Source organism: Podarcis cretensis (assembly GCF_951804945.1).
Source record: "Podarcis cretensis genome assembly, chromosome: 6".
NCBI lineage: Eukaryota > Metazoa > Chordata > Lepidosauria > Squamata > Lacertidae > Podarcis > Podarcis cretensis.
Window position 1 is genome coordinate 94893620 of NC_137175.1, and position 12639 is coordinate 94906258.

The following is a 12639-nucleotide window of genomic DNA, read 5'->3' on the forward strand; positions in this document are numbered from 1 at the left end:
CAGAAGGAAAACACATTCAATAACTCAGTTGCTATCAACGATCACAACAGCAGGATATATTTAAGGGTACCAGTTCTTTGGTTTATTCAGATATACCACATTGTTACCATAAGCTGGTTAGCAGCATTTCAAGAAGATATAAACGCTAGCGATACCTGAGCGAATTTTGTCTAAGGACACGAGAAACAAACAGGCCAATGTACTCTACCTCTGTTTCAGAGATGAGCTGGTTGATTTTTTTGCAAGTATAAAACGGTGCCACTTCAACGTGTGCGACTCTCCAATCTGCACCTCGGGGGGTCTCCAGGATCTTGTCATGTTTCTTGAGGATTTTACGGAATCCTGTGAAGTTTAGGTTCTAAAGATACAGAAAAATCCACCACCACATTATTTTCTTTCAATTTTTACAACATTAACTTTGATTTGAGATCAGAGAACAGGAAAAGTGAATCAATCTTCTTGGGGGGGGGGGAGCATTTAAATGCCATAGTTTGTACAGACTGAAGCTTGGCAGAAAATAACAAATGCAGTTAAATTTAATATTCTGTCCTGTTGTAGGAAGCAAGTCTTTTCATTTATTGACATCAAAAGGAGTCTACACTCAGTAACAGAATGAAATCAAAGACCATCCTAATATTTCCAGATAATAAGCTAGGCAGAAATTGTGTCTAGATAAACTGCATGTCTTCTGGAATGCTTGTGTCTCACAGTTTTGTTTTTGGGTGTACATCTTAATATCTTCAATATACACCCCAAAATAAGTAAAGAGTCTCAAATGGCTCTTAATGGGAAAGCCACTCCAAATTCCAGGCATCCAGATATGCTGTACTGCAGAGCATGCACATTTCTAAAAACTAGAAGATATCTATGGCTTTTGCCCTCTTTGCTATCTGCTGCCAAATATATCAAGACTGTTTACTGAAGATTTCTTTACTTGGATTGTGGCTGAAAATTATAAACACCAGAGACTAAAAATAAGAATACATAGTGACATCTAATCTGCATAGCTATTCAATGCTTAATTAAATCTGAACCAGTTGTTTTTGTTCAATTTAGAAAGAAAAAAAAAGCATTGTTTACAAATTCAGTCTTGCAAGTCAAAGGACATTTAGAACAGCTGGCATTGAGAAAAAGCAAATGCAAGACTAAATACTAAGGATATGTATGTATTGTTTAGTTCATGCTCAGGGGTGTTAGAGGATCAGTAGTACCTCTAGTGGAGCACACATTTTGTTACTTCTGGGGTAGTATGTCCACCTTTGGTCTCCACCCAACACTCAGCTGGGGCTCCTAGAAGCTGTCAGAACATGACAGCAGTCACATCCTAGGAAACTGCTTCAACTGGCCAACTAAACCAGGTGAAGTTTTTCAATGGGTCTCAAACTCTCAGTGAGTTATGGACTTGCCCTGCATGCAAAGACAGACTCCGGTGGATTGAGCGAGCGAGACCAATAATGGGTTGAACTACAGATTGTCTTTTTCTTCTGCAATGGGATGCCAGAAGACGAGTGTGCTCCTCTCAGGAGGGAGGGGTCGCTTATTACCGGTCTCTCTGGACTGAGAAAGATTTACAGCCAGAGGGTGACCACTGGAGAGACGCCTCGGTGTCTTGGGAAGGTGGCGGCCTTCCCGGGCGTTTTTCCAACACAACAGTCAAGAAGGCAGTTTCTGAACATGCTGTGGAGGGAGGTGAGTGGCAGGTGGGGCTTGTCCACGTGGAAAGGTAGCCCATCTAGGAGAAGGAAAACTCTGATCCGAAACATCTGCTGCCTTGCAGGGTATCTTTGGAAGAAGGAAAGGCTAAGGAGTAAAACCTACACCAATCTGGAGTAGAGTCCCTAAGATGGTTGCATGGAGTCTTGTATGCCTCCCTCCGGCAACTCCTGCAGCCAAGCTGCTGCTAGTGAAGCCCAGAGTGGGGTCTTGCAGTCCAGGATCTCCATACACACTGACCAGTCTTGTGCCCTCAGGAAGTCACTTTGGTGCTGCTAACACAGCAGTTTGACTTCACCCTGAGGTGCACACCATTATCTCTCAAGACAGACAGATGCCAACAAGTTCGTGTTCTTGTAGACTGGGCTGAACTGCTAAAAGGCACAAAGATGCACCACTACATAGCTTTTATGCCATGGCATATTTCTCTCTCCACCCTCTTTCTGTGTGCATATGTATATATACTCTGTTGTATAAAAGTTTCTTTTTAAACACGCCTCCATAGATTGGTAATAATTATGCTGAAAAAATGATTCCATTTAATGCAGCCACACAAATTCAAGACCAAATTTGAAAGCAAACAAAGAACAGCAGAATACCGTGCCTATGGGAGAGGTTATAAGATTTCAGCTCAGCTGAAATGGTTTCCAATTTAATTATGCCTGGAGTGATTTAATATTGGAGCTTCATAGTATGGAAAGGAAGGAAGAGGACAGGGATATGGGAACAGGAAGCCAATGCATTAATGATCTATATTACTGCCAATGAGAAACCTTAATTACTTTCTCTTGAAGGAATCCAGCATTTCCCTCCCTTGGGGCAGTTGTGACTTGTTTCATAAAACTAAAATGGAAAATGGAAGCAAAATCATGGTTTTGGCCATAGATTTCTCTGTGACAAGTAATTTTGCTTGATGTGGGAGTAATTATAGCTTTTTTACATGTCACAAGAATCTGAAGCTATTGTAAAGCCTATAGTGAAGCTATTGTTAAATCATCATTTGTATTTGAATTCTTGCAAGTGTCTTTTTACTCCAATTGCACTCCAATTGAAATAAAGAGTTCAACACAGAGAATATCAATCTTAAACATTTCAGAAAGAGGAGAAATGAGAGCGGAAATGGTTCTGGGAGCAGTCACAGGGCTGTTTATATAGCACCAAACCATGGTTTGGCATGCTGTCTAAGTGACTCAATTCTAAAAAGCCATTTGGTAGCCCAGGTGTTGCCCTCCAGATGTTGTAGGACTACAACTCCCATTATCCCTGACCACTGACCAAACTGGCTGGGGAGTGGGAGTTCAATCATATCAAGAGGGCACCACACTGACTATCCCTGTGTTTCAGAGTCAGTAACAAATTCTGCTGTCTACTATCCACATTTAGATTATAAGCCACAAGGCAGGACCCCGTTTTCATCTTACTTTGTAAAGTCACAGTGACAATAATAGCACTATATGTGAATTTTAGCTAGTTCGACATTGTCTTTCCAATGCCCTCTGTTCCTAATAGACATCCAGAAACCCACACTGGCCAACTGCTAGTGCCCCCAACCCTCTGGCAAAAAGAGTGCCCAGTGGCACATATCTCCTGGGTCCCTTAAATGCCCCAGAGAAATTACAGCACATGATGACATAAGGTCGTTTTAAGGGAACTGTACAGAGAAAATATGGCTGCCCCCATTGTTTTCCAGGGACATTTTGAGGTTCTGCTTTTAAAGTGTAAGGCACAAAACAAAGACAGATCACCCAGCTACCTCACCTAATAGTAAGTAGTTCCCCCTCCACACACAACATTCATCCCCCTCCCAATCCCTGAAAGGTTATTGATTTAATGCTTGGTGTACAATTCTCAGCCACTTACATGAAGCTATGCTGATGGAGGAAGTGAATTAGATAAGGGTTGTCAATTCTCAATAGCTCCCTCCCACTTATCCTTTATTTTAAGAAACAAAGTACACAGATATCTTGTTCTAGTCTTAGGAAGGAGCCGATGGAACAGGTCACTATTCACAGCACCAAGGACAGCTCCTAGTGATAAACTTGCTCCAACAAGAGTGGAATGTGAACTAAGGCCTTGGGAGCTCTGCCTCCAGTACATCTCTCCTCCTTTTTGAGAACTAGAGTCTGGCCTGAAGACAGGCGATTTTATTGCACTCTATGACATCTCACCTAGTGCACTCCCTGCACCACTGGACTAAAAAAGGTAGCATGGGAGATGCTTGGAAGGCACCCATAAGGATCCTGGCTTTGGTTCTATGGGCCCTGATGCTGTGGTAGCTGGGTCAGTAAGCTTCTGCCTGCCAGTCCTGGGTTCAGTGGTCCCCTGATCACCAGCATCTGGTTCAGAGTCAGGAAATCTGTCTGGCTCCTTAGCAGTTGACAATGTAGCCTCAAACTCTGTCCTGATTAACAGGGCCATGACAATCAGTTGAAGTCTGGGACGTGGTTGAGTGCTTGCTTTTCTCTCTATGCAATGGCTTCTACCCCAGTAATATATTGGAGTGCATGCCATTATTTCTTCCACATTCCTGAAGGGCTTTCATTGATTCTTAAGGGGAAAGTAAATCACTGTGCTTGAAGACAATGCTGTAGTGGATATAAAATTTGCTTATCCCAACTTTGGATGCTATAGCCCAGCCTTTCTCAACCTGTGGGTTCCCAGATGTTGTTGAACTACAACTCCCATCACCCCTAGCTAGCAAGGCCAGAGCTCAGGGATGATGGGAGTTGTAGTCCAACAACATCTGGGAACCCACAGGTTGAGAAAGGCTGCTATAGCCACTAATAATGGGATCCCATGGGGGAATAATGCCTATCTGCCATCTTGTGAAAGCAATCCCAGGCTTGCAAGGAACAGAGCAGCTCATTTTTCATGCTCCCCACCAATACCAATGCAAATGTGCCGCCCACTGTTCCTTCTCAGACTGCACTGAATTTGTAAGAGGAGAGAAGACAGGACCAACAAGATAAGCCCAGCACTGAAGTGCAACTCCTTATACTGGATAGGTTATTACTGCTTGAGTAACAAAATGCCTTGGAGATATTGCAGGTTCAGTTCCATACCGCTGCAGTAAAGTGAATTTCGAGCTATGCAATTTTTTTTTGTTTCCAATTGCTACAGAAGTTATGTTTGCACTATACCGTAGTCTATTAAGCCAGCCCCTCCCCCCCCCGGCTGCATGGACGGGAGGGGGAAAACTCAGCTCCAGCCCTAGCCAGCTCCACTTCCATGGCCAGACGAGGGGTGGCAGTGGTGGGGACCTCTTCCCCTAGAAGCAGCCTGGCTGCCTGCAGCTGCACCCACATCCTCAACAGGAGCAGTATCTCTGAAGCACAGTAAAATAAGGTATGACTATTTCCTCAAATAAGTGCCCCCCCTCAATAACGAGCTGACTACACACCTAACAGGAGAAGGGGGAACTTGGCTGAGGTATGTGGCACAGAAAATAACCTAGGTTATCTCAATCACCCTGTTTTCAAAAAGCACAAATGAGCACCCAGTTTCTGATTTCCCATGCAAAATCATAAGGCCAATGCCATAGTTCCATTTCACTAGACTGAGATTCAAACCTTTGTGTACCATTTCCCTTTTAAGTGTTCTCTCTCTGAACTTTTGGACCGCTCACAGGGACCTTGTTATGCTAAGTTATATTCTTCCTTGTCCAACTGGCTTCCTTCCCTCTTCCTTGCACAATGTTTGCTCCAGTCACAAAGACAATACAAAATGTGCTGTACTGCAACAATGCCTGTGTTGACGCTTTGGTGCCGCAGAAGAACTAACTGTTCTACTGGGGTGGGGTGGGGTTGTCATCTCTCTTTCTTCATGCAAGTCTCCTACCCACCAGGCTATGAAGTAAGCTGACTGCTGTGATTAGAATGAAAATTCTTCCTTTCCTGCCTGACCAAGGCTTTTGTTAATGTCCATGGCCAAAAAATGTTCTGCCCAGATGGCTGCTGGCAGCATTGTGTGTGGCAGGGATTCAAATCCATACCCGAGAGGAGCCCTTGAGATTGTGACTACAGGTGTCAAAGTCACAGTCCACCTGCTTATTGGGCTACAGAATGCCTGTGATTGAGAAATGCAGTGGGCTTCTCCTAACAACATACAGGAGGGAGATTGACGGCACAACTCTGTGATACAGGACATGCTTTGAATGCAGATGGAAAATCCCACATCTCCAATTAAAAAGTACAGGCAGAAAGTCATCTGCCTGAGACCTTGGAAAGTTCCTCCAACCTAACTAACTGAGCTAGCTGTATCAGCAGTTTGACACAGTGGTCTGGTTCACATGCCACAATAAAGCTCCTGTTGCACTGTCCCTTGCTCCTGCTGTTGTCACACCAAGGACAAAACAAGCTAGATTTTGGCTTGCTGTGCCATCTGAAAGGGTTCAGACAACATAAGCAGTCAAACTCTGGCTTGTTTTATCTGTGGCGCAGCATAAATGCGGAAAGAGCGCTATGAGAACTCTTGGTGTCACCCATTGCAAAGATCTGGCTTAATCACTGAAAACTATTTGGTTGGAAAGACTAGAAAATAAGATCACAATACTTTAAGGAGCACAGGTGATACCTGATAGTTCTGCAGTAGGATGAGGCTGAGGTAGAACTCACTAAAGGCCAGTTTCAGGTCTCTGATGTTCCTGTGCTGAACACGCTCCTCGTGGGACAGGTGGAAGACTGGCATTTTACGTTGCCGCAGAGTGGTGAGACCACTGTTTTCTCTCTGTGCATCCAAAGTAGACTGCAGTTCATTCTGTAGTGTAGCAAACCTGCGCTGAGCTTCGGCAAGCTTCTCTTTAGAAGGGAAGAAGAAAGCAACAGAAAGCAACAATATTACAAATGAGTACTCAGTCAAGTTTGTCAAGAGTTATGGAAATGCTTCCAATATTTTCTTAGGAACTCTGTATGAACATATGCACATTATGTTGTATTTTTCTAACTGTCTTGACAGGAAACAAGAGTTTAACATCAGCACCTGCAGCTAAAAACTGGAGCTTTCACCAATGAAAAATGGGAGGGGGTAAAACACCCATGCTTTTTATGTTTTGATTATTACTGCTTTGATGGTGTGTTGTTGTTGTTTAAAAAAAGACAAAAAATCTGGAGGCTTCTTCCCATGTCAATCAGTGTAGATGGTGTGCCATCCCACAGTCAATTTGAGTTATCTATAAAATTTCAAACTCAAATCAAGAGTTATGGAAATGCTTCCAATATTCCCTGAGAATGGAGAACATTTTCACCCTCTTTGCAGGTCTCCAGAACAACTACAAAACACTGGTTTTGAACATGAAACCAGTTCGCTCAACATGAGGGGAAATTCATGACCTGCACTCCCTATTTTGGCTCATACTATTACAAACTGTAGGGATGCAGGTGGCGCTGTGGGTTAAAGCCTCAGCGCCTAGGGCTTGCCGATCGAAAGGTCGGCGGTTCGAATCCCTGCGGCGGGGTGCGCTCCCGCTGCTCGGTCCCAGCGCCTGCCAACCTAGCAGTTCGAAAGCACCTCCGGGTGCAAGTAGATAAATAGGGACCGCTTACCAGCGGGAAGGTAAACAGCGTTTCCGTGTGCGGCTCTGGCTCGCCAGATGCAGCTTTGTCACGCTGGCCACGTGACCCGGAAGTGTCTCCGGACAGCGCTGGCCCCTGGCCTCTTAAGTGAGATGGGCGCACAACCCCAGAGTCTGTCAAGACTGGCCCGTACGGGCAGGGGTACCTTTACCTTTACCTTATTACAAACTGTGAATGTACACTGGAAAAGTTTCAGCCTCTCTATGTTTTCTCTGAACTCAACTTAAACCTCTGTCTGATGGTTTGTGTTGGAAGCAGGCTGCTTTTAGATTCTACAAATGACTGATGCTGCTCTATGAAGGAATTATAGTTACATTTTATTATTCATCATTCTAAAGTACACTGGGGGTGGAGGAGAAACTGGAGGGACCAGAGGTCTCCCTCTGCCCAGCCCAAAATATTTTTGCCAGCCTCTGCCCATAAGCATGGAGCTCTTTCTGTCTGCCAAAAGTGAGGGCAGAAGTACTGCCAGTGGGATTGGCATCAACAGTAGTCTGGAGAGTCACAAAACAGGGCGTATTCCAAGGGTGAGGGCAGGCTGAACTGGTCTGGGATTCACTGGATCCCAAGCCAGCCCCACTGCCATCACGTGATGCCATCTGGCCCAATTTCTACAGCCTATACCCCCAAACCTTTTCACCAGAGCCAGCAAAGCATTGTGGTTATGGGAGGGTTAGTAGTTGCATTGCCCAATTACACTCTGTTGCTGTCCAGCTGAGCTTTGCTTAGTCCATACCCATCTTTAAGGGTGACTCAAAGTACTGGTCCAAATGGCAACTTTTTATCTCTAGGAGGTTCCTCCTCCTCCTCCTCCTCCTCCTCCTCCTCCTCCTCCTCTTCTTCTTCTTCTTCTTCTTCTTCTTCAAATTTGTATGCCACCTACCCGATCTCAGGGGAGTTCACAACATAAAATTACAATATAAAATATACAATACTTCAGACTTTTGATTCTTCATCATAAAAGGTGGGAAAACCAGAACAAACATAATCACTGAACTAGTAGGACTTCATTGGGAGCTACAGTTTCTACTTATGATCTAGTCCCTGGACTAAGTCAAGAGTCCCGGGCTGCTTTGGGAGGAGGGAAGGTTACACATTTAATAAATGATAATCAAAATAAATGCTTGTCCTCAGTGCCTATGCTGCTCAGAAAAGAAATCTGGAATCCAAAGCAAGCTTAAAGCAAGCTTAAAATCTGCCGTTTATTAGTACAGTACATGTTATGACACTTGCTGGCTGTACTATTAAAAGGGAAGCCTCTTTGGCTAAAACACAGGAGAAGCAATACCTTCTGGGACACCTTCCAGATTCTGTCACTGTCAGTCACATTCCCAGACTGCCCGAAACTTCCTGACCTGACAAATGAACTTCTATTACTGTGAATCTGTAAGGCTGACTATACAAACAAATTCTCTCCATATAAACAGAAGGTCAGCAGCCAAGGTGTGGTTAAGGTGTTTGCAATGAAGAGAACTAAATATGATATTTCAACAACCTGTCTGTGAAGGACTTTAACCTGCAGAAGAGATGGTGAACTACATCACCCACTCTTCCGCAAGCTTTGCTAACTTATTCAAGACTTGTGGGGAGGTGGAGGGGGGTGATTGTGGTTCCTCTGTAGTGAGGAGAAAGTATTTTGTATATGTTCAGATGTACTCATGTCTTAATTATTGCTTTGGATTTTCTGGGTAGAACCAGGCTGAGCACTAGCTGTATGACATAGGGTCTCATCCGATCTTAGTTTAGCACTATGGGGCTCACACACTCCCCACCCCCCAGTGTAGCCAATGAGGATGTTGGAAGCTTTTGCTTAAAAAAAAACCTCCTTGTTATATCCAAACTTTGGGGAAGGTTGCTTATCTTAAACTAGATTGGATCTATGCACCCTTCTTATTTACTAACCAGGTTTTCCCAAGTTCAGATAGATGTTCTCGACTGTTTCCAGTGGGGTAAAATAAAATAAAATAAAAATAATAAATAATTTATTATTTATACCCCGCCCATCTGGCTGGGTTTCCCTAGCCACTCTTCCAACAAAACACTAAAATACAATAACCTATTAAACATTAAAAGCTTCCCTAAACAGGGCTGCCTTTAGATGTCTTCTAAAAGTTTGGTAGTTATTTTTCTCTTTGACATCTGATGGGAGGGCGTTCCACAGGGCGGGTGCCACTACCGAGAAGGCCCTCTGCCTGGTTCCCTGTAACAATCCCTGTTACAGAGATACGTTACGATCCCTGTAAGGTAAGTTTCTGCAGTGGCTTCACAAGGAACCTGTAACACTCTGACATGATAACAGGATCTACAGAAGATCCTTGCTGTCTACCCTACATCTGAGATGGATCAGGGCCATCGAAGGAAAAGTTACAATATGTGCAGCTTTTTAGTTTGGAAAAGAGACAACTTAAAAATGTGACTACAGGGGACATGATAGTGGTGTTTGGTGTGGGGAAAACGGAAAGAGAGAGGTTTTTTTCTCTTTTATAATAAATAAGCAATAAATTTTTATTTGTACCCCGCCCTCCCTGGTCGAAGTACACATATTAGAACATGGGGTCATCCACTGAAGATAAATACTGGTCACCATGCCATATTATTTTAACCAGTTAAACCCATATGAAGAGATGGGCTTCATCTTAAGAGCTAAATCTGCAAATCCCCCAGCTAGGGAGATAAGAGAGGGAAGATGTCAGACAGGAATAAGTGTTTTGTTTTAAAGAAGTGGAAGTTCCACAAAGCTCCTGGTGAACCTTACTTCCTACTTAAAAGACCAGCTGAGTCTGGGAAACCAGTCACAATGACACATATTACTCCTGTGTTAAAAGTTCTGCACTGGTTGCCTATCGACCACTGAACCAACATCAAGCTTCTGCTGTTGACATTTAAACCCTGAAACTTTCACATATAGCTCAATGCTATCCTCTTACCTGAATAAAATGTGTTGATTTTGGCAAGTTCCTTTTCACAGGTTTGAAAGAATTTCTCTTCAAACTTGGCAAAATACCTTTTTACAGTGTCTTCATCTGTGACTGGAGGGAGGAGATACAAAAATAAATTTAAATAAATATTTTTGTAAAGAACTCATAGCACAGAAATTGATGAAATGTTCCATCTTACTCTTTCATATTTCTCTGATGGAAAAGTTATGTGTGAACTAGCAAAATTGTCACAAAGGCCTCAAACTTGAAAGAGTATTATTATTTATATTATTATTATTATTATCATCATCATCATCATCATCATCATCTATTGGAATTTATATACCATCCTATCCCCAGAGGTCTCGGGGCAGTTCACAGAAAAGATCAACATAAAAGCCACTATATCTATATCTATATCTATATCTATCTGTAATCAAAATAAAAACAACAACCCAATAACACCCCACTCTTTCTAGTTTACATACTAAGAGAAAACAAAAAGGTAAACTCGTAAAGCCCATGACATACACAAATGGATCCTAAAAGAGCAACTGACACCTCCTTAGCCTGATTTTATTATTGTCCCTTCTTCCCATGTACATTTGAAAGTAGTTTTCCCATTTGTTCCACCATAAAGTGATTTGAAACAACAATCTATATATAAATTCCACCAATGCACTCAGAATTTGAGCAAGGCAAGCTGACCTCCCACATGAAAACAATGCTTGGCAATCAGCACTGGAACCAATGTTGAACAATTCATGGCGGTTCCACGTGGATCATCATTACGAAAGGACTTATAATGAAGCATGCACACACTCTTGCCATCTCCAATGGTATGAGAAAAGCAACCATATAATCCCCCCCAAAGAGGACAGAGAGAATACTTAAGAAAAGTAAGTTTAAAGTTTAAACTGAAGTATTATAATTTCTGGTTACACTTTATAATTCCCCCCCCCCTTTGACATTTAAAAACTGAACAATGGAATGTGTCACGCAGACATGTTGCTGAACCGGAAGATTTATAAAACAAATGAAAACAGTTTCTGTAAGGAAGGATTAGATACCAAAAAAAACCCCACCACTTCCTCATTGCAAGGGACTAACGTCTTTTACAGGGCTTGATTTTACAAGATATGTTCTGTTCGCAAACGAATATGAACATTTGAGGGTTCTTCTAAGAAAACTCCAACAAATGTCTTTAAAAGCTAATTAAGTATTTCCTTTATCATCAATATTACAAAAGCATAGCAAGAAGAGAGAAATGTTCAACATCCTTAAGCACAAGAGAGAAATTTCCCATTGTGGAGAAGCAAAACCACATGACGACGACTGCAAGAGGCAGCATGAAAACATCTGCAGAGAAACTGCAGCAAGTCCTGTTCCTCTTAAACCAGTATGCAGGATGTGTGCATGGGTAGAACAGAACAGAATGAGGTGCACCAGGGCCTGATGAGGAGAATTTCAATTTACACACCTGCAGACCTAAAACTGTACTATGGTAGTGAAGAACATTTGATTAGGGAGATCCAAGTTCAAATTCCATGGCTAAGCAGGGCTCAATACTTACAGGCTTACATGGTGTTAAGGATTCATTTTCTTGAGTAGTTGAGGCAAATAAGGGTCAGTTACACCTTACAAAGTCAGTTCAGACCCAACGCCAGCCATAGTTTAATAACTGGTACTTTGGTTTGCAACCGCTTTGGATAACAACCATTTTGGATTACAACCACGTCAAACCTGGAAGTGTGTGTCCCTATTTTTTGGATTACAACCCATTTTGGGGGGATTACAACCAATTTGGGGGGGAGGCCCCATTGGCGAAAGCACGCCTTGGGTTACAACCTGTTTTGATTTACAACTGGACCTCTGGAACTGATTATGGTTGTAAACCAAGGTACCACTGTATTGTGGGATCCTGTGCTCCCTCCTTGCTCTGCCCCTCTGTTTTACAAGGGCCCCCCTGTCTCCAGTGACTCAGAGATACTATTATGTCTGACCCTTACCAACAGTGACCAAAGAAGCTCCTAAGCTACCTTTTGGAAACTAATTACTGTACACCGTCATTAGGTAATCTCTGTAGTAGTCTATGAAAGGTTATATTTTCAATCAAGCCTCACTTTTGTGCTGGGTATTAACAGCAAGCAAGTAGCTTTGCTTAAAGCATCACCCTGTCTATCCAAGTATTTGTTTCCCCCCACTCACACCATTTTGTTGTGGGGCCTCACTTGCATACATCAATAGTGAACTCATTCTTTAGCGTCTATATAGCCAAAATGGCACTGTCCATGCAGGGAGGCCTGGTGGAGTCACAAGCTGTACAAAGAATCTTTAGGGAAGGGGTCCTGAAAAAAGTGGGGGGCTGGACCAGCAGAATGAGAAATGAGCCATCTGACGAGTTCCTGGCTAAAACAATATACAAAGTTCAAAGCTCA

At 42.9% G+C, this 12639-nt stretch overlaps 1 protein-coding gene across 1 annotated transcript in view; it reads right to left on the bottom strand.

The window, feature by feature from the left end:
• Positions 1-12639, bottom strand: part of XPR1 (xenotropic and polytropic retrovirus receptor 1) — a 108823-nt gene that overhangs the window by 45460 nt on the left and 50724 nt on the right. The window contains exons 3-5 of the mRNA XM_079981375.1: positions 10211-10312; positions 6286-6509; positions 209-358 (exon numbers count right to left, since the gene is read on the bottom strand). Of these exons, the coding sequence (XP_079837501.1) occupies positions 209-358; positions 6286-6509; positions 10211-10312 (476 nt within the window). The remainder of the gene's footprint in view (positions 1-208; positions 359-6285; positions 6510-10210; positions 10313-12639) is intronic.